Source organism: Ceratotherium simum, unplaced genomic scaffold, assembly GCF_057802395.1.
Source record: "Ceratotherium simum simum isolate JZ-2026a unplaced genomic scaffold, ASM5780239v1 HiC_scaffold_43, whole genome shotgun sequence".
NCBI lineage: Eukaryota > Metazoa > Chordata > Mammalia > Perissodactyla > Rhinocerotidae > Ceratotherium > Ceratotherium simum.
This window is the reverse complement of record NW_028261259.1, coordinates 7,579,946-7,600,321: the sequence shown is the minus strand read 5'-3', so window position 1 is coordinate 7,600,321 and position 20,376 is coordinate 7,579,946. Positions and strand designations below refer to the sequence as shown.

Genomic DNA, 20,376 nt, shown 5'->3' with positions numbered 1-20,376 from the left:
ATTTTGTTCTCTCATTTTCCTTTACTGAGTGTTATCTATTTGTATTTTAAGACCAAGAGTTATCACAATCAGGGATTCCTTAGAGATTTGCCCTCACAGTCACAGAGAAAACATACGTAGTCCAAATGGATTGTCCTTTTTGTGTAATATTGCAATAGATTCCAACATAACATTTCACTAAAGAGCTGTTATAGCTGTCTTCTCAAAAAGATACCTACTTCTGGGTCTCTATTTTTCTGGTATTTGTTGCATGTTGAATCACAGTTGCATATAATGAAATACTGGATTGTCCCTGTTTTTAGATTTATATGTGTTGGAAATTTGATTCATGAAAATTGATATGCCATTGTGGCATCATGCTGTCAGGAGAACGACTGTTTTCAGCATCACAAGTCTCACAATAAGCCAGTGTGTTGGGATTTGTCTATTTGTCTGATCGAGTATGTTGCACTCTTCAAATCCTCTGTATCATTACTTACTTTTGTCCCACAGATTTATCAGTTTCTGAGAGCAATGTGTTAAACAATAATAGAGTATCTTAGTATTTATATCTTCCCTAAAAAATGAGTTACCTTTTAGCTAAATCTTCTCTCCTCTATTCTTCCATGTGGTAATCATCTGGAATTTTCGCTCGAATGTGTTTTTAATGTCTTGTTTTAAAACTAATACTAAATTAGACAGACGTTTTTTCCTTTCCTCATGACTCCTGTTATGTTTTCCTGGGTTCACATTTCTTCTTCCTGATGTACATTCTTTACCGGTTCTTTCACTGCAGGCCTGTGGGAGGTCAACTATGAGTCTGTTTGTAAGTCAGAAAACGTCTTTCTTTCTTTGACACATAGTTTGAATAGGTGTTTAATTTAGCTTTGTAGTAATTTTTTTCCTTCTTTGTCAAGTTATTTAATATTTCTGAGCCTCCACATCTTTAGCTTAAAATGGGAATAAATCCCTAAAATTGTGACTGTAACTGAGATAATACACGCAGAGCTTTCCAGTCATGTTGCTTAGAAGAAATTAGTCAATAATGATAACTATTGTCAAACATTATAATGATATTATAATAATAAATATATAATAATATATTAATGTATAATGATAATTATACATTAATTTATAATTATAATGTACAGTATATAAGGTATAATGTATGCAATGTATAATAATAATATATTAATATTATTAATCATTAGAATCTTCAGAGTGTGCATTCTCAGAGAATCTCTGCTTCAGATTGAGAATGTGAAGCTCACACACAAAAAGTCTGAGAGAGTGCCATGACTGTGACTTTAATTCTCAGCCCTTGAGTATCTTCAGCTGTGGTCGTCTGCACAGTGTGTACAGATAATGTAATCTGTTCCCACAGACCCACTGCAGGACAGCGCAGCCTGCCTCACGCCTGGGATGCTCTGGGCTGCTTGTTGGGGAGCCTCTGCTGTGAGGCTAGTTGGACTCTGTACAGAGAAAGATGAAAAAGACACTTTCTTTTCCCTCAGAATTCTCCCAACGAGTATTATTCACTTTTACATCCAGAGCAGATACTCTCTTCCCAGAGCCTTGGTGTTACTCTGGGATTCAGGCTTCCCAGACACCTAGTCATTTCAGCTCCCAAGGCCCAAGGTGACTGCAGAATCATGTCTCACCCACTCCTCCCATCTTGGCCTGTTTCCCGTCATGGAGGACCCATGAGTAGGGAGAGGATCCATCGAGGGAGATTGATCTGGAAGTCCTGGTGAATCTGAGCTTCAGAGAATGAAGCAGAAAAGCGGAACCTGAGACTGCCAGTGCTTCAGTGGGGGAGGAATATGGAGGAACCGAGAGGGGTGTGATGGCTGCACAGAGTCAAGGGGAGGGATGTTCTAAATTTTCCTAAGAAGGGAAACCTTGCACTGAAGTGGGGATTCGATTTTACATGATGGCAACATTTGTGCTGGTTTCACCAATTCTGGTGTCCCTGAGGGATGAACTGCTGTGACACCACAGGACAGAAGTTGCAGTCACTTTCAGGACTTAAGGAAGGTGAAACCTTTCAGCTTAGTCCCCTGTGAGCCAGTCAGGGGCCAAGTCTAGAAAGGCTCAGAGCCTGTGTCCGTCCAATGTGGTTTCTTTCTGTTCCAGTCAAGCTCCTCTGGACCCCAGCTGGGAAAAAGGGACCTCAGATCTAGTCATATCTATTCATCACAGCTTCCGTAGGTCGCCATGAGGCAGGTAATAGCCCAGGCGTCATCACTGGACCTCATAGTCACCCTCCTTCTTCCGCTGGCAGACAGTGACTTGTGAGGTGTGGAGAGCGCATCAGAATGGTCCAGTCAGCTGCCCAGTATGGGAGACTCCAGGGGAAGGAGATGCCAAAGCCACAGAGACCCGATGCCTCCTGTGTCTCCCTCTTCCTTTTTTACACTTAATTTTCACCCTCAGTCCTTCTTTTCCTTGCCTTTTCCCTCATTCAGCTCTCTCTCCCTCTCTTTCCCCTACATGTTCTAGCTTAATTGAGGTATTAACGACATACAGAAAACTGCAAACATTTAAAGTGAACAATTTGATACAATTTTGATTATAACTTATTGAATCATCACCACAATCAAGAAAAGGAATGCTATCTTCCCCAAATTTCCTCATGCTCATTTTAATTCCTCCTTCCCTGCCATTTGCAAACACATTCTCATTCACAGGCAACGAGTGATCTGGTATATGTCCCTATAGATTTTACAAAAATGTTTATAAATGGGATCATATACTATGTACTCATTTTTTACTGGCTTCTTTCACTCAGCATAAATATTTTGACATTTATGTTTCTCATTGCATGTACTATGAACTCATTCCTATCCCCAATCCTTCCTTGGCAGCACTGTGCACACACCCGAGCACATCCCATGTTGGTGTGAGAACAAATAGTAATGCTGCATCCCCAAAAGTAGGAATGCGCCTTGGTGCAATTCTGGGAGGGGTTGGCAGGAGCCCTGGACCTGCACATGAATGCTTTCCTGGATGGTTGGAAAGCGCACCGTGCCACTGCAGTCCCAATGATTGGCCAATGCTCAGAACCCATGAAGAAGCCCTACCCACCAAACACAGAGGCTGGCACGAGCATAAGTAAAGGCAGCAGCAGATATACACGCACATGCAAATGCTTTCCATGGTGGCACAAATACCCATAGTAGTGCTGTGGTCTCACAACTGTGCACGTGCCTCCAGGTGGCGGCAGCTCTGAGCCCAGTGGGAATGCTTTACCAGCGAGTGGAAACACCCACTGTACCCACGCAACTTTCAGCATATGGGGTGGGATCAGAAACACAGCTCATGCTTCCCCCACAGCGGTAGCAGGTGGAATCTGCGAACTGATACTACCACAAATACACAGGCAAAAGATTAGTTCATCAAACACCATAAGAAACTACAGTAACAATTCAGGGCAGAAGGAAATGACAAATCTCCAGAAACGAAACTTGAAGTCACAGAAATTTACAATCTAAATGACAGAGTTCAAAATAACTGTCATAAAGAAACTCACCAAGTTACAAGAATGTTCAGACAGTTCGATGAACTCAGGAATAAAATTAATGTGGAAAAGGAATACTTCATCAAAGAGACTGAAGCTATTAAAAAAAAACAAGCAGAAAATCTGGATATGAAGAACATAATTAAAAAGATAAAAAAGAATCTAGAATCCTTAAAAAATAGAGCTGATATTATGGATGAAAGAATTAGTGATTTAGAGGATAGAAATATAGAAATTCTTCCAGTAGACGAGGAGAGAGAACTCTGATTTTTAAAAAAGGAAGGAATTCTTGGAGAAATATACGACTCAATTATAAAAGCAACATAAGAATTATACGTATTCCAGAGGGAGAAGAGAGGCAGAAAGGAGCAGAGAGCTTGTACAAAGAAATAATAGCTGAGAACTTCCCAAACCTGAGGAAGAACCGGACTTACAAATACATGAAGCCAACAGAACGACTAATAACATCAACAATAAAAGACCTTCTCCAAGGCATATAATAGTAAAATTGGCAAAAGCCAATGACAAAGAAAAAATATTAAGGGAAGCAAGACAGAAGAAAATAACCTACAAAGGAACACCTATCAGGCTTTCAGCATATTTCTTGGCAGAAACTTTACAGGCAAGGAAAGAATGGAATGATATATTAAAAATACTGAAAGACAAAAACTTTCAGCCAAGAATACTCTATCCGGTGAAATGATCCTTATGATACAATGGAGAAATAAAAGTTTTCCCAGATAAACAAAGGCTGAGGGAGTTCAACGCCACTAGATCTCCCATACAAGCAATGATCAAGAACGTCCTCATACCCGAAATAAAAAGAAGGCATATGTCTACAAAGCTTTGAGCAAAGAGATAAATAGACAGACAAAATCAGAGAGCTAAAGCTCTGTTTCACAACAGGGTAGCAAATACTTAATTATAACTTAAAAGAAGAAGGGAAGGAAAGCATCAAAAGTAACTATAAACACTTCAACTTAGTCACAAACTCACAACACAAAAATGAATAACTTGTGACAACAATAACTCAGAAGGAGAAGAGGAAAGCGATGGAACCTGCTTAGGCTAATGGAGATAAGAGGCTATCAGAAGATGGACTATCTCATCTATGAGTTCTTCATACAAACCCCACAGTAACCAGCAAACAAAAAATCAGAGCAGAGCCATAGATCATAAAAAAAGAGACAACCTCCATGAAAACCCACAAAGTGAAATGGTAGTCAGAAACACAAAGGAAGAGAAACAATGAAAATATAGATTAGGTGGGATTAAGCCCTCAAGTATCAATAATCACTCTAAATGTAAATCGCTTGAATTCTCCAATCAACAGACACAGAGTGGTGGGGTGGATTAGAAAACAAGACCCAACAATATGCTGCCTCCAGGAAACACATCTCAGCTCTAAAAGAAAACAGGCTCAGAATGAAGAGATGGGAGTAAATACTCCAATCAAATGGCAAATAAAAGAAAGTAGGTGTTGCCATAGTTATATCAGACAAAGCAGACTTCAAGATAAAAAAGACTATGAGAGACAAAGGGGGCAGTATATAATGACAAAGGGGACTTTCCACCAAGAGAACATAACACTTATAAAAATATATGTACCTAACACAGCAGCACAAAAGAATATAAAGCAACACTTAATAGACACAAAGGGATAAATTAACAGCAACACAATAATAGCAGGTGACCTGAACAACTCACTTACATCCATGAATAGATCATGCAGAGAAAGGCAACAAGTCAATAGTGGAATTAAATGAAACATATGATCAGATGAACTTAATCGATATACATAAAGCATACCCTCCCAAAACAGCAGAATACACATTCTTCTTAAGTGTACATGGAACATTCTCAAAGATAGACCATATGTTGTGAAACAAGGCAAGCCTGAATAAATTTAAGATTGAAATCATATCAAGCTTCTTTTCTGACCACAATGCTATGACACTAGAAATCAACTACAAGAAAAAAGATGGGGAAGTCACAAATATGTGGAGACTAAAGAACACACGACTGAAGAAACATTGGAACAATGAGCAAATCAAAGGAGAAATCAAAAATACCTGAAGACAAACGAAAATGACAACAAAACAACTCTTATGGGATGCAGCAAAAGCAGTTAAAATCATAGCAATAAAAGCACACCTCAACAAACAAGAAAAATACCAAATAAGTAACCTTAAACTACACCTAATAGAACCAGAAAATGAAGAACAAATGAAGCCCAAAGTCAGCAGAATGAGGGAAATAATAAAAATTAGAGCAGAAATAAATGAAATAGAGACTAAAAAAAAACAGTAGAAAGGATCAATGAAACAAAGAGCTGGTTCTTTGAGAAGACTGAAACAAAATTGACAGACCCTTAGCCAGACTCACTAAGAAAAATGAGAGAAGGCTCAAAGACATAAAATTAGAAATGAAAGAGGAGAAATTACAACAGATACCACAGAAAACCAAAGGACAATAAGAGAATACACTGAACAACTTACATACCACCAAATTGGATAACCTAAAAGAAAGAGATAAATTCTTAGATTCACACAACCTCCCAAAACTGAATCAAGAAGAAAGAGAGAAAATGAACAGAGCAATCACAAGTAAAGAGAATGAAATGGTCATCAAAAACCTCCCAAATAACAAAAGTCCAGGACCAGTTAGCTTCTATGGAGAATTCTAACAAATATTCAAACAAGATTTAATACCTATGCTTCTCAAACTATTCCAAACAGTTGAAGAAGATGGAACACTTCCTAATTCATTCTATGAGGCCAACATCACCATGAGAGCAAAAGCAGGCAAGGATAGCACAAAGAAGGAATATCACAGGCCAATATCGCTGATGAACACAGATGCAAAAATCCTCAGCTAAATATTAACAAATCGAACACAGCAATATATTAAAAGGATCATATACCATGATCAAGTGGAATTTATACCAGGGATACAGGGATGGTTCAACATCTGCAAATCAATCAATGTGATACACCACATTAACAAAATGAGGAATAAAAATCATATGATCCTCTCCACAGATGCAGAGAAAGGATTTGAGAAGATCCAACATCCATTTATTATAAAAACTCTCAATAAAATGGGTATAGAAGGAACGTACCTCAACAGTATAAAGGCCATATATCACAAAGCCACAGCCAACATCATACTTAATGGTGAAAAACTTAAAGCCATTCCTCTGAGAACAGGAAGAAGACAAAGGTGTCCACTCTCGCCACTCCCATTCAACATAGTACTGAAGGTTTTGGCCAGGGCAATTAGGCTGGAAAAAGAAATAAAAGGAATCTAAATTGGAAAGGAAGAAATGAAACTCTTGCTGTTTACAGAGGACATGATTGTAAATATAGAAAACCCTAAAGAATCCATCAGAAAACTATTAGAAATAATCAACAACTACAGCAAAGTTGCAGTGTACAAAATCAACTTACAAAAATCAGTTGCATTTCTATACTCTAATAATGAACTAACAGAAAGAGAACTCAAGAATACAATCCCATTTACAATTGCAACAAAAAGAAAAATGTTTCTAGGGATAAATTTAACCAAAGAGGTTAAAGACCTATACAATGAAAACTATAAGACATTATTGAAAGAAATCAGTGATGACCTGAAGTAATGGGAAGATATTCCATGCACATGGATTGGAAGAATAAACACAGTTAAAATGTCCATATTACCTAAAGTAATCTACAGATTCAATGCAATCCCAATCAGAATCCCAATGACATTCTTCATAGAAATAGAACACAGAATCCTAAAATGTATATGGAATAACAAAAGACCGTGAACAGGCAAAGCAATCCTGAGAAGAAAGAACAAAGCTGGAGGCATCACAATCTTAACTTGAAAATATATTACACAGCTATACTAATCAAAATGGCATGGTGTTGGCACAAAAGCAGACTCATAGATCAATGGAACAGAACTGAAAGCCCAGAAAGAAAACCACACATCTGTGGTCAGTTAATCTCTGACAAAGGAGCCAAGATCATACAATGGAGAAAGGAAAGTCTCTTCAATAAATGCTGTTGGGAAAACTGGACAGCCACATGCAAAAGAATGAAAGGAGATCATTATCTTCCACCATACACAAAAATTAACTCGAAATGGATAAAAGACTTGACTCTAACACTTGAAACCATAAAACTCCTAGAAGAAAATATATGCAGTGCAGTCTTTGACATCGGTCTTAGCAGCATCTTTTCCAATACCATGTCTACTCAGGCAAGGGAACGAAAAGAAAAAATATACAAATGGGACTACATGAGACTAAAAGGCTTCTGCAAGGCAAAGGAAACGATGAACAAAATGAAAAGACAGGGCCGGCCCCGTGACTTAGAGGTTAAGTGCACGCGAACCTCTACTGGCGGCCTATGCTCGGAACCCGGACGCTCACAGACGCACCGCTTGTCCGGTCATGCTGAGGCCGTGTCCCCCATACAGCAACTAGAAGGATGTGCAATTATGACATACAACTATCAACTGGGACTTGGGGAAAAAAAAAAAGGAGGAGGATTGGCAATAGATGTTAGCTCAGAGCCGGTCTTCCTCAGAAAAAAAGAGAAGGATTAGCACAGATGTTAGCTCAGGGCTGATCTTCCTCACAAAAAAAAAAAAAAACGAAAAGACAATCCACCAACTGGGAGAAAATATTTGCAAATCATATATCTGACAAGGTGTTAATCTCAAAAATATATAAACAACTCATACAACGCAACAACAAAAAAACAGATAATCCAATCTAAAAACCGGCAAAGGATATGAACAGACATTTTTCCAAAGAAGATATACAGAAGCCCAACAGGCACATGAAAAGATGTATAACATCACTAATTATTAGGGATATTCAAATCAAAACTACAATGAGAGATCACCTTACACCTGTCAGAATGGCTATAACTCCCAAGACAAAAAATAACAAATGTTGGAGAGGATAAGGAGAAAAGGTCACCCTCATACACTGCTGGTGGGAATGCAAACTGGTGCAGCCACCAGGGAAAACAGTATGGAGATTTCTCAAAAAATTAAAAATAGAAATACCATACCTTCCAGCTATCCCACTACTGGGTATTTATCCAAAGAAACTGAAATCAACAATTCAAAGAGATTTATGCACCCCTGTGTTCACTGCGGCATTATTCACAATAACCAAGACATGGAAGCAATCCAAGTACCCTGCTACAGATGAACAGATAAAGAAGATGTGGTATGTATTATATACAATGGAATACTACTCAGCCAGGAAAAAAAGACAAGATCGTCCTGTTTGCAACAACCTGGATGGACCTTGAGGGTATGATGATAAGCGAAATAAGCCAGACAAAGACAAATAGCATTATTTCACTCATATGTAGAAGATAAACATATCCAGGGATAAAGAGAAGAGATTAGTGGTTACCAGAGGGGAAGGGGGCTGGGTGTTGAGTGAAAGAGTTAAAGGGGCACATATGCATGGTGATGGATAAAAGTTAGACTACTGCTGGTAAGCACGATGCAGTCTATACAGAAATTCACAAATAATAATGAACACCCGAAATTACACCATGTTAAAACCCTTTATAATTTCAATAGAATAAGTGAAAAAGAAAAAAAATAATTCATTCCTCTTTATGGTTGAATAGTATCCCACTGTGGGGATATATCACACTTTGTGTATCCGTTCACCAGTAAATGGACATTTGGGTTGTTTTCCATTTTTATCTACTATAAATAGGTTGTTATCAACATGTGTGTACAAGTCTGTGTATAGACATATGTGTTTATTTCCCTTAGATGGATTCCTAGGAGAGGAATGGCTGGGTAGACGTATGTAATTATTAAAGACGCATCCAAGCTATTTTTCACCAGCACTCGATGAGAGTTTCAGTGACTTGACATCTTCAACAACACTTGCTATAGTCAGTCTTTTTAATTTTAGCCACTCTTAAGTGTGGTGGAATCTCATGATGACTGTCACTTACATTTCCCCAATGACTCATGTGGAAGAGGAGAAGGCAAGCCACACACAGACTGGGAGAAAACATCTGCAAAACATATCCCTAGAAAAAGACATGTATTTATAATATATAAAGAGCTCTTACAACCTAATAGTAAGAAGACAAGCAACACGTCATGTCTTAACAAGACACAGCAGATCAGGCCTGTGATGAGCACCAGGAGTCCCGCCAAGCAGATGAGGATGAGGGCCCAGAAGGGGAGATCTGGGGAGACATGTGGTGGGGTAGCCACGTCCTGTCATTGCCCCAGGGCTCCTGGTGACCCCACTGTGCCTCAACCCTCCTTGACAAGTGTTGGCCAACTTTCCTCATCATCCAAGACCCTGTGCACATGGTTCTGTTTGATGAGGCACAGCATCAAGATACTCGCCCCGTACCATGGGCTGGGGCTTCCTGCAGGTTTACCAGGCTTCTGAGTCAAGGCATCATCTCTGTTGGGAGAATACTCTGGAAGTGAATGAAATGGAGAATGCATGTGAGTGTGTTTCACTCTTTTTAATAAAACTTTTTAGACACAGAAAAATAAAGGGAACAGTCTCATAAACATCCATCATCTAGATTTAACCATGTATATTCCATCTAATTAAAACAATATTGCATCAATGTATAAATTATTAACACTTGCCACCCTTGATTCATCCCATGTTTTCAATGAAATATTAAAGTCAAGTAGACATCATCATGTTTCACCCCATTTTAGTTTCCATCCCTAAAAAGTGAGCACACTTTGCTACAAAATCCAAGACCATTATCACAGAACAAAAGTGTAATAAATTAAACCAAATTCATACCTCTGGGCACAGAGGACTGAATTTGGGCTGGACTTTCTTATGACAGCCGGGGGCAGAATGGGTCATCACAGTTGGCAAGCCTATGGGATCTCTCTAAATTTGTAAAATCCAACTCAAAAGTGTTCTTCCGTGCCTAGAAACACATCAGCCCCTTCTCCTTTATCTATTTGCTTAATATTCATTTTCTAGGCTTAACCTACAATGTAATATCCTGCAGGGAAGTCTTCTCTGATTACCACCTCCAAGTATGAGTTTGTTCACATCAAATAATTGATGTTTCAATTCTCTATTCTTGTTATTCCCAGCTACAAGATAAACTCCAGGAGGGTAGGACACACAGCACCCAGTGGGCATGGGGGGAGGGGTGCAGGTCCCTCTACTTGTACCTCTACCCAGACAACCTCTTAGAGGTGTGCTGTCTGATATGGAGCAGCTAGAAGTATCTTTTGAATTAAAATTAATTTTAGGTAAATAAAATAGAAATTCTAGTACCTCAGTAACATTAAAAATCAGTAACAATAAAGACCAGTCACAATACCATCCTTCGAGTACTCAACAGCCACATGCGGCTGTGCACTGGACAGCACAGATATAGAACATTCCACCACTGCAGAAAGTTCTAGCGCATTGGTGATCATCTAGAGTGGGACTTGGCAAACTATAGCTTGTGGATCAGAAACTACATCCACCCCCAAACCTGTGAGTCTGCTTCACACACAGCTGGAGGCCCTCACTGACCATCTGGCCCAGTTGCTGTCAGTGCAGAGATAAGGAAACAAAAGTCCAGAGAAGGGAGGTGACTACCTTTAGGTCACAGAGTTGTCTAGGAGAAGGTGAGGGCCTCCTATATTACTCTGGTTTCCTTTTCTCTCTCTCAATGGTGGGGAAAGACTGGGGGACTACGCCACCTCCTGCCAGCCTGAGAAAGTTCAATGCTCTCTAAGCCCCAGGCATCCAGAGTCCCCGGAAAGGCCTCACTTTCTTTCCCAATGACCAGGGAGCCGTATCATCCCCAAGGACACTCTTCCTGTCCAGGGTCAAGTTCTGCAGCTGGGTACCATTCTGGGTCAGCCACAGGAATTCCTCATAGATGGCAACTCTGTCCAGTCTCTGTGCCAAGGTGGCAAGGTACACAGGGAGTCCACTCCAGTGTGGTTACTGTGGGGGACAGACCTGGAAGGGCACAAGGGATGAACAAGGGTGTCTGGAATTCTACCCTGATTCTAGATTCCCTGCTTCAGGGTCCTGTCCAAGAGAACTTTCTGCAATAATGTAAACATTTGTCTGCACTACCAAATACACTCATTATTAGCCCCATGTTGTTATCAAGCACTTAAAATGTGGCTAGTGTGTGTGAGTGAGGAACTGAATTTCTCACATAATTTCATTTTAAGTAATTAATTTATAAATAAATAACCACCGGGAGAACATTTTGGAAACTTTGGAGTAAGGACTTCTGCAAATGCATAAAAACAATGAGAACACTGGTAAAAATGGTCAAAATCAACTTTTCAGAAGTCTAGAAATTAATCGACGGCTTGTAAGAATCTGAGGAGGGTTTAGTGAAGAAACATGGTGGAATCTTGATAAAGGGAGCCAACTTTGTGGCACTATAACTTGCACTATCCCATCCTGCTCTCACAATATCCTCCATAACTTTGAAAACTGTCATTCTCAGAACTATAGTGGCTGAGACATCCAGCAGCCCAGCAGCCATAATGGGTTTGGAGCTCTCAAAAGACCCATCCCCACCGAACTGTCACTAGCTGACCTGCCTGGCAGCTCCCTGAAAAAGCCCCATGTTCAGGGCTTGTAGTTACTTGACTCAGAGCTTGCCCAGGGAGGAAAGTCCAAACCCAGGGCACTTGCTAAAAACAATCAGGGCTAATTGTTTTCTATTGTAGTTGCCTGAGGGAGTGATATCAGCTGAGGCAGGCAAGAGGTGAGCCAAATCTTAGAAGAAAAATTGGGAGAATGAGATGTCCACAGGGGCCTTTGAAAAGCTGCAGTGTATTTGCGGGCATCTAGAAGGCCACAAGGGCTCAGGGCTGTGGCATGCCAGGGAAAGACTTGAGAACATCTTAATCTCTCACCTCTAGTTGAAGGGTTGGCTTAATATCTGAAAACTTGATTATGTAATACACCATATTAATAGAATAAGGGCCAATACCACGCAATCTCGACCACATATACAGAAAAGAATTTCACAAAATACAACGCCCTTCATGTCAAAAAAAGTAAACACTCAACAAATTAGGAATAGAAGAAAACTTTCTCAACCTATAAACAGCATCGATGAAAAACCCACGGCTAACACCATATTCAATGGTGAAAGACTGAAAATTTCCCCCTAAGACCAGGGACAAGACAATGATGTCTTCCCTTATCTCATATGTTAATCACAGGTACTAGAGGTTCTAATCAGGGCAATTAGGCAAGGAAAAGGAATAAAAGAAACCCAGATTGGAAGGGAAGAGGTAAAACTATTTGTTTTGCAGAGGAGAAGATATTGTATATAGAAAAACCTAAAAAGTACACTTCTCCCCCCACACAGTATGTGATCCCTATCGAAATAGGTGTATAAAAAATTTAAATTGCCCCATGTGCTTAGTGGCTCCACTACTGGAGAACACTGTTAGACTGCTGATATTTGTTGAAAGTCTCCAGAAGAGGAAGAGGAGGAGGATGCTGGAGGTTGGTGGCCCCAAATGTTAATGCTTTTCTCATTCCCCAAAAACTTATGGAAGGAGATGGTAGGATTAGCTGACAAGGATGTGGGGCAGAATGGGCACCATGTCAGTGACATCCAGATCAAGGATGTGTCACTTGAGCTCAGAGTCATTAGCCACCAGCTCAGCCAATGCTTCCAATCTCCTCAACCTACATCAAGTTGGTGACCAGGCAGGAGTGGAATATGTCTCACATCTGGCTGCCCTTGTAGAGCTTGGTGACCTAGAACAAACGCGAGGGAGAGTGGGTGAGATGGAGTTCTCCTGGGGATGCAGGGCGCCACTGGAGCCAGTGAAAGATCACAGACCTTGGGCAAGGGAGACCTGACTTCAAATCCTGGCTCTGCCCCTAACTGACTGTGTGACCCTAGGCACAATACTCCCCTTTCTGAGCTTCAGTTTACCCAAGTGGGAAATGGGCAAGGCAGCTAGGACATCACCTCTGGACACTGAGAGAAGCCACACATGCAGGGAAAGTGAAGGGGTGAAACAATCACGTAACAAATGTAAGTCAGGCAGAGGAATGACGCTGCCCTCAGGGCAAGGGGAGACGGGAGAGGGGAGACCCCACCTGGTCCTGGGTGTCTCTCAGCAGGGCGGTGTACTCCGAGGATGTGGGCTCCAGGTTGCTGAGGTTCCCGACGATGATGTGGAAATGTAGCTGGTGCTCTCTCTGGATGGATAAACTCTGGGCTGCAGAGCCTGGAGCCACCGAGAGGAAGAACAGACAGGTGGAGACTCTCCGCTCCCAGCACAGAGGGACGGTGGCCCACGGGATCAGGGTGGTGGGTGCAGACGGCGTCACACTGGTGGCTGCCCCATCCTTCTCAGGCCTGGGGAGAGAGGGATGTGGGGACTCTAGAGAGAGGTCCTGAAACCTCTGGGGGTGGGTGCCAGAAGTGGAAGGAGGAAATGGGAGGACAGTGGGGAGACAGAGAGGGGTGGTCACAAAAGTGGTCATTAGGGGCAAATGCTGAGGGGAGGGTCTCACCTGAGGGAGACCAGTCTGCAACTCGAGTAGAAGGGACCCAGGCTGCTCCTCTTGAACAAGGATCCAGCTGGGGAGGAAGGAGGAGGAGGATGAGCAGGAGGGACAGGGGTTAGGGGAGGGGCTCGGTGGGATTTAACCCACCAGGAGCTGCTGGGACAGGGTCTCACCAGGCTCTGCAGGACCCTCTCAATGGAGTTGAACGTGGCTGAGCCATTGCTCCTGTCTGATGAATACCAGAGGGTGGAGATGGGGAAGGTGACTGTGAGGGTCTTCAGGTTGTGCCCCAAAGCTGCAAGAAAAGAGGGAGAGCGATGGCCATCTCTGAGAGCTGGCCTGAGACCAGACCAGAGTCCTGCACTCATTATCATCTGTCGTCTTCTCTCACAGTGGCACCACCACCCACCCGTGTCGTCATGCAAGTCAGAACCAGCATATCTGCTCAGCTCCTCTTCCTTCCCAGTAACACCCATTCACCTTGCACACTGGTCCTCACATATACTCCATCCCTGTCCCAGCTCAGGTCTTAACTTCTTTCACCCAGACCAACACCCCAGCAGGCTCACTGGATGCTCTGTCTAAAGGATGTTCTACATGGACCACTAGAAGAATCTTTCTGAAATGAATACCTCACTAGGGCCACCACTGCTCTAGTACCACCCATGGCTCCCTATGGCCTTCAGTGTTTAGTTCAACCTTCTTGACCTGGCACTCAAGGCTCTACTCAATCTGGCTCCTGCTGACCTTTCAGTCTCATTTTCTCCATCTACTGCGGTTTAAACTTCATGCTTCATGCAAACCAAATTCGTTTCAATTCTCCCCTTACAGCATGTTGTTTCTGGCTGGAGCCTCTGCTCATGGAATTCACTCTGCCAGGACAACCCTTCATCCTCTATTTGCCAGGGTCCCTCCTATTCATTCTTTTTTTTTTTTTTTAAAGATTTTATTTATTTTATTTTTTTCCCCCCAAAGCCCCAGCAGATAGTTGCATGTCACAGCTGCACATCCTTCTAGTTGCTGTATGTGGGACTCGGCCTCAGGATGGACGGAGAAGTGGTGCCTCGATGCGCACCCGGGATCCGAACCCGGGCCGCCAGCATTGCAGCGCGCGCACTTAACCACCAAGCCACAGGGCCGGCCCTCCTATTCATTCTTAAAGACTCCATTCTGGTGAAACTTTCTCTAGCAAGCTCTTCCCCTCCAAATTATGCCAGGTGCCTCTCCCTGAAACATCCCACATTGTATTATAATGGTGTGTTAATTTAACAAGACTAGGGGCTCTCTGAGGGCTGGCCTTAGACTGAATTGCTGGTATAATCTTTGGGATCAGCATGATTGCCCTAAAACCAGAGTTTCACACCCTGGCTTCCCAGCTCCTGGATCACAACTGGCTGGTGGAGGATTGGGGCCGGAGAACTTCTCTTGGAAAAGAAAAGTGGCCCCCGATACCTGTGGTGGCTTCTGGTAGCACAGGTGATGTTCAAGTATGCAGGGACGTGGTGGCTGGCTCAGGAGCTGTGGCGAGGGTTCTCTTCAGGGAGGGATAGAGTGGGAGGAGTCCCCAAGTTCACCCGGGCTCCAGCAGTGGCTGTCCCAGGACCACCATTCACAGATGAAGCATAAATGAGAGTGAGGGGACGGGTGACTGTGTGAGTAGAGAGATGAGAAAGCCTGTGGATGAGAGGAGCCCAAGAGAGAGAGATAGGTGAACAAGAGAGACTGAACTCGGAGGAGAGACAGATGGATGGGCAGAAAACTGGACAGACGGATGGGATACCTGGAAAAGGAGGACCAAGGGCGGCGCTTTAGCAGAATTAAAGTGTAAACCACGTGGGGTCAGAATGTGTGGAGAACATGTCTCTGCCTAAGGCTTTCTCACCCTGGGCTGGGACTCTCCACCAGAACGCGGGAGGGAGAGAAGGGATGAATTAGGGCCCTTCCAGGTCCTTCCCTCACCAAGGACAGCAGGTGTAGGAGAACATGTGCTCCCCATCCCCAAATGCGGACGGGACCTAGGAGATCAGGGCCAGGAATACTCACTGTTGGTTGTCGGGGCCACGGCTCCATAGGTGTAACCTGTGGAGAGAAGGCAAGACGAGCTGAGCAAGAGTTGGGGTGAACATAGAGGATTAAGGAGAGGGAGGATGTAGGGACCTTTGTGGGAAAAGCAGAGGGGAAAGCAGAGGGGAAGAGGGGAGAGTTGTTCAGGGGGGAGGCAACGAGATGGAAGGTGGCTGGACCCAGTGATCACACAGTGATGAGAAGTCTGAACCCAGACCGGGTGGATAGAGAGATGGATCATAGCTCACTTTAGAGCAAAGGAAGTAAGACAGAACTCCGACTGGGAGAGACAGCATGGCTGTAGCACAGCCCTTCACCACTGATGTAGAGGCTGTCCCCGTCCAGGGTGAAGGAGCCCAGGTGGGAGACGCCCTGGGTCTCATGGCTCAACTCCCAGTAGAGTCACTCTCTGTCCAGCCCTGGACCTGTGTGGGTCAGAGTGGAAGGTGCAGATGATGTCCACCCCAGTGGCTGCCCCACCCTTCTCAAGCCTGGGGGAGTAAGAAGATGGGGTTGTGGAATACTGAGCAGGGGTCCTTCTGGGTGTGGAAGGCGAGAGAGGGGAAGGGAGGAGGCTGAGGGAGATGCTGAAGGGGCTGCTCTGATGCTTGCAGGGGCTCTCCTAGGTGTCTCCCGTGTGAGACAACCCCCTCACAAGTAAGGCCTGACTTCATTTACGATGTGGAGGGGGGCACGTGAGTGGCAAAGAGGGGTGAACACACAGACCTGTGCGAGGGGGCACCTGCAGGTCTGCACAGACAGCAGCGAGGAGCACAGTCAGTGCCCTGTGCCATCTGACACATGCAGGCAAGAAAGTACCATTACATTCTCTCGGTTCTACACTCCAAGGTCTTTTCTTTCTACTTATTTCTTGCTCCACAGCCATCAGCCAGGTGTAGGGAACAATCATCTTATTCCTAATCTTATTCCCAGCACATCCCATCTTGCCTCTTAAGTCTTCATTCTTAACCATGAAGTCCATTTTAACCCCCGTGTTTAGACCAAACACTAATTACATAATCCTTCTACTCGCATCTCTCCAGAGTCTTCCCACTGGTCTTAGAACAGAGTCCCAAGTCACTCCTGACCTGGTCCAGCCTGTCCCCCTCGCTGGTCTGGCTCACACCTCTCCCCCTGTGTTGACTTGGCTCAGCCATCCCTCTTCTCAGTTCATGGACACACCAGGCTCTCTGCTTCAGGGGTGTCCTCACGCGGGTCCCTCTGCCTGAAACACTTTCGTGAACACACTCCCACACCCTCACTCCAGTCTAACCCTCCAACTAGCTAAATCCAGTCCCAAATCTAGCTCTCAAGCTAAATATCAGTCCTTCTCAAGAGGGCTTCCCTGCCCCCTCAGGTTGAGTCCCCTTGTGCCAAACTCTCACATCACTCTCATCATTAACTGTCTAAAATCCAAATACCCAAATACAATATAAATTCCATGGAGGTGGTACAAGGTCTCTCTGGTTCTCCAGGTCCCCATGCATGTGTCCCAGGGCCTGGCTCATGAGATGAGGAACCATCCCGGTTTGTCTAGGACTGCCCTGGTTTGAACACTAAACGTCCTGTGTCCTGGAAAACCCCACTGTCCTAAATAAACGAGGATGGTTGGTCACCATTAATTATACCCTCAGAGACTATCTATTGCATGACAAGCACACATTCCCCTCAAGAACATCACAGGAAAGCTAGAATGAAAAAGGCACACACACATACACACACAATTAGTAGAGGCCAACAACTAAATACAAAATTACTTAACAAGATTCTCTGCAACGTGAATCACCAGACCGTTATTTCAGAAAAGTTTCAAGAAACAAAGTTAATTCCCTTTAGAAGGCAAGGTGGAGAGGACAGTCTTTTGGAGACTAGCACCCTTCCCTTCAATCTACAGTGTTGCTTAGTACTCCTCCAAATGATTTGAAATGTCATAAAGAAAAAATGCTCAAAATAAATCTGGCTACTGGCAAATTCAATTTTAAATTTGTTATTAATACAAAGAAGTTCCAATCATCTTTTTCCCTGAATGTTCCTTTATTTCAAATTTATGTGGAGGATTTATAGGACTTTAGAAATCAAATTGAATGGGTCTAAGGAATGTTGCTGAGTATCCCTGCTAATATTTCATGGGATGTCTTCTAATACTACATACACACGGAAAACATTTCTGTATTTATATTATATATAAATCCTGACTTTTGAGTATTATGCAATGCAAGTAAATCTATATTTTCTACTATAATACACATTTGCAGTTATTGAGGTTTGTTTCATGTGTTTTTATTTGCATATAACTGTACTTACTGAAATATTTACCACACAGAACCACACACAGCTTACCATCTTTCCATCCATCAAATATCAATAATTTTTCTCAAGATACCTTCACTCTCAGTAACTCCAGGTGGTGACAACCTGAGCCCAGGAAAGCTCACTAGCAGGTCTTCTGCACAGTGGAGGCTGCCGGAACCTCTTGGTACCAGGTCCACAAGGTACTCACCTGGTCACACAGAAATCCATGGATCAGCAAGGACAGGTGGACCCTGAGCCTGGTTTCACCTCAAACTTGAGCTCCACGGATGCTTTTCGTGTCTGAGGGATAAAAAGCGCAAACAAGCTTTTGAGGACTTTTATAGGGTGTTGGATGGAAAGGACAACCCCATTCACTCTTCTATTTTTGTATTTACTGATTTAACTGTAACTGTTGGCTGTGGTGGATTTTCCCGATTCCTATCTAGCCACCTGCTGCTCCCCGAGATGGGAGAAAGCAGCTTCGTGCTGTGTGCACTTGAGTCACTCAACTCACTTGCCTGGACAGAGACTTTTTGGTGACTCTGGACCCTTTAAACAAGCTTGTCATTTAAGGACCCTGTAAGTGACTCGCTGACTTGTCAACAATTTCCACACTTCATTCAGGGCTCGGGAGATTTTTCAGGCCCTGGAGCAGGTTTCCCAACCTTGGCACAACTGACATTTGGGGCTGGATAATTCTCTGTCGGGCCGTCCTGGGCTCTGGAGGATGCTGAGCAGCATCCCTGCCTCCCCCCCTAGATGCCAGGAGCGCCCCATTTGTAACGACCCAAACATCGCCTCCAGAAGTGGCTAAAGCCCCCTGGGGACAAAATCACAAGGAGGACGGTGACGGGGACTCAGAGGAGGGGACGGCGGTGCCCGGAGCCAGGAGGAACAGCAGCCTCGGGGGCCCTGAGGGAACAGCCCGGGGGAAACGGGGCTGCAGGGGGACGGAGAGACGCCGAGCCCTGACAGGGCTGCCCACGGCCCAGGCCCCTCCCTGGACCGCAACTGGAGCCGGGAACGCCCGCCGCTCACCGAGCCCCGCCTCTGAGGGCGAACGTCCACAGGAAATCGGTCGGCAACGAGAAGACGGAATACACTGCACAGAACGCCCGCTCCATCCAGAGCGCCGCCCGCGCTTCCGGTTCCGGTCTCGGGCGGGCGTTCGGGGAGGATGAACTTTGGGGGCTGCGGGTTGAGGCGGTGGGTGGGGCGAGGCCGTGCACCCCAGCCTCGGGGGAGGTGTCTAGTTTCTAGAGTGAGTGAGAAGCTGGAAAGCGGCCTGGGTCAGCATCAGGGACAGGGACAAAATCTAGGGGCGGGGCAGTGTGCGGGAACAAGTTCTAGGGGCAGGCTGTGGGCGGGGACAAGGCTGTGAGTGACAGCAGGCCGGGGAGGCAGTTCTATGGGCGGGAACAAGGGTGCAGGCAGGGCAATGAGCCGGGACCAGGCTGTGGGCGGAGGCAGGCCAGAACGTTGTGGGCTGAGACCAGTTCCAGGGGCGGCAAGAGGCGGGGGTGTGGCTGGAATAATTCAGGCAGACTTTACAGGGGGAGGAAATCAGCTCCAGGGTCTTGGCTGGAGGCGAGGCTTTCCGTGGACCCCTAGACTGTACAGGTAGCTGGATGTTGAACAGCTGTTCTTCATTCCTTTCCCCACCTTTACACAGCCTCATAGAATGATGTGCCCATATTTAGAATTCTAAATTTTTTGTGCATTTCCTGTTCTTAATTTCGTTAAAAAATCGGATCATATATTCATATTTCTCTACAACTTGCTGTTCCAAGCCAGTAGATAAGGATATAACGCTATTTTAATTTTAAAAATCTGGGGGGAGGAAGGCCTACGTCGTAGGTGCACGTATAAGAAAACTTCAAATATTCTCACTCTACCACTGTCTCCCGGTACTTTTGCACAGAGATAAATATCCTTTCCTCCTCTATCCTTCCAGACATACTGTGTATATGAGGGACTGTGTATATGTTCAAGCCCAAGA

The 20,376-nt window shown here is 44.1% G+C and overlaps 1 protein-coding gene across 7 annotated transcripts; it reads right to left on the bottom strand.

Annotated features, from left to right (window-relative positions):
• Nucleotides 1-1,144: 1,144 nt before the first annotated feature.
• On the bottom strand, nucleotides 1,145-19,659 carry LOC147911515 (mucin-16-like). 7 transcript variants are annotated; one of them, XR_015551158.1, is made up of 7 exons: nucleotides 19,416-19,653; nucleotides 18,586-18,677; nucleotides 16,065-16,100; nucleotides 14,195-14,316; nucleotides 14,028-14,094; nucleotides 13,608-13,869; nucleotides 1,145-9,963 (listed from the first exon to the last, which is right to left on the bottom strand). XR_015551158.1 is itself a non-coding variant. In XM_087428142.1 (7 exons), exons 4-6 carry the CDS (start codon nucleotides 14,239-14,241, stop codon nucleotides 13,227-13,229), a joined length of 342 nt encoding a protein of 113 aa, XP_087284268.1. In that variant the 5' UTR covers nucleotides 14,242-14,316; nucleotides 16,065-16,100; nucleotides 18,586-18,677; nucleotides 19,416-19,659; the 3' UTR covers nucleotides 1,145-9,963; nucleotides 13,192-13,226. The 7 variants fall into 7 exon arrangements, 4 of the variants coding, with proteins under 4 accessions (XP_087284268.1, XP_087284267.1, XP_087284269.1 ...); XR_015551159.1 differs by having other exon boundaries at nucleotides 13,608-13,738; XM_087428142.1 differs by lacking the exon at nucleotides 14,028-14,094 and adding an exon at nucleotides 13,192-13,259 and having other exon boundaries at nucleotides 19,416-19,659.
• Nucleotides 19,660-20,376: the final 717 nt, after the last annotated feature.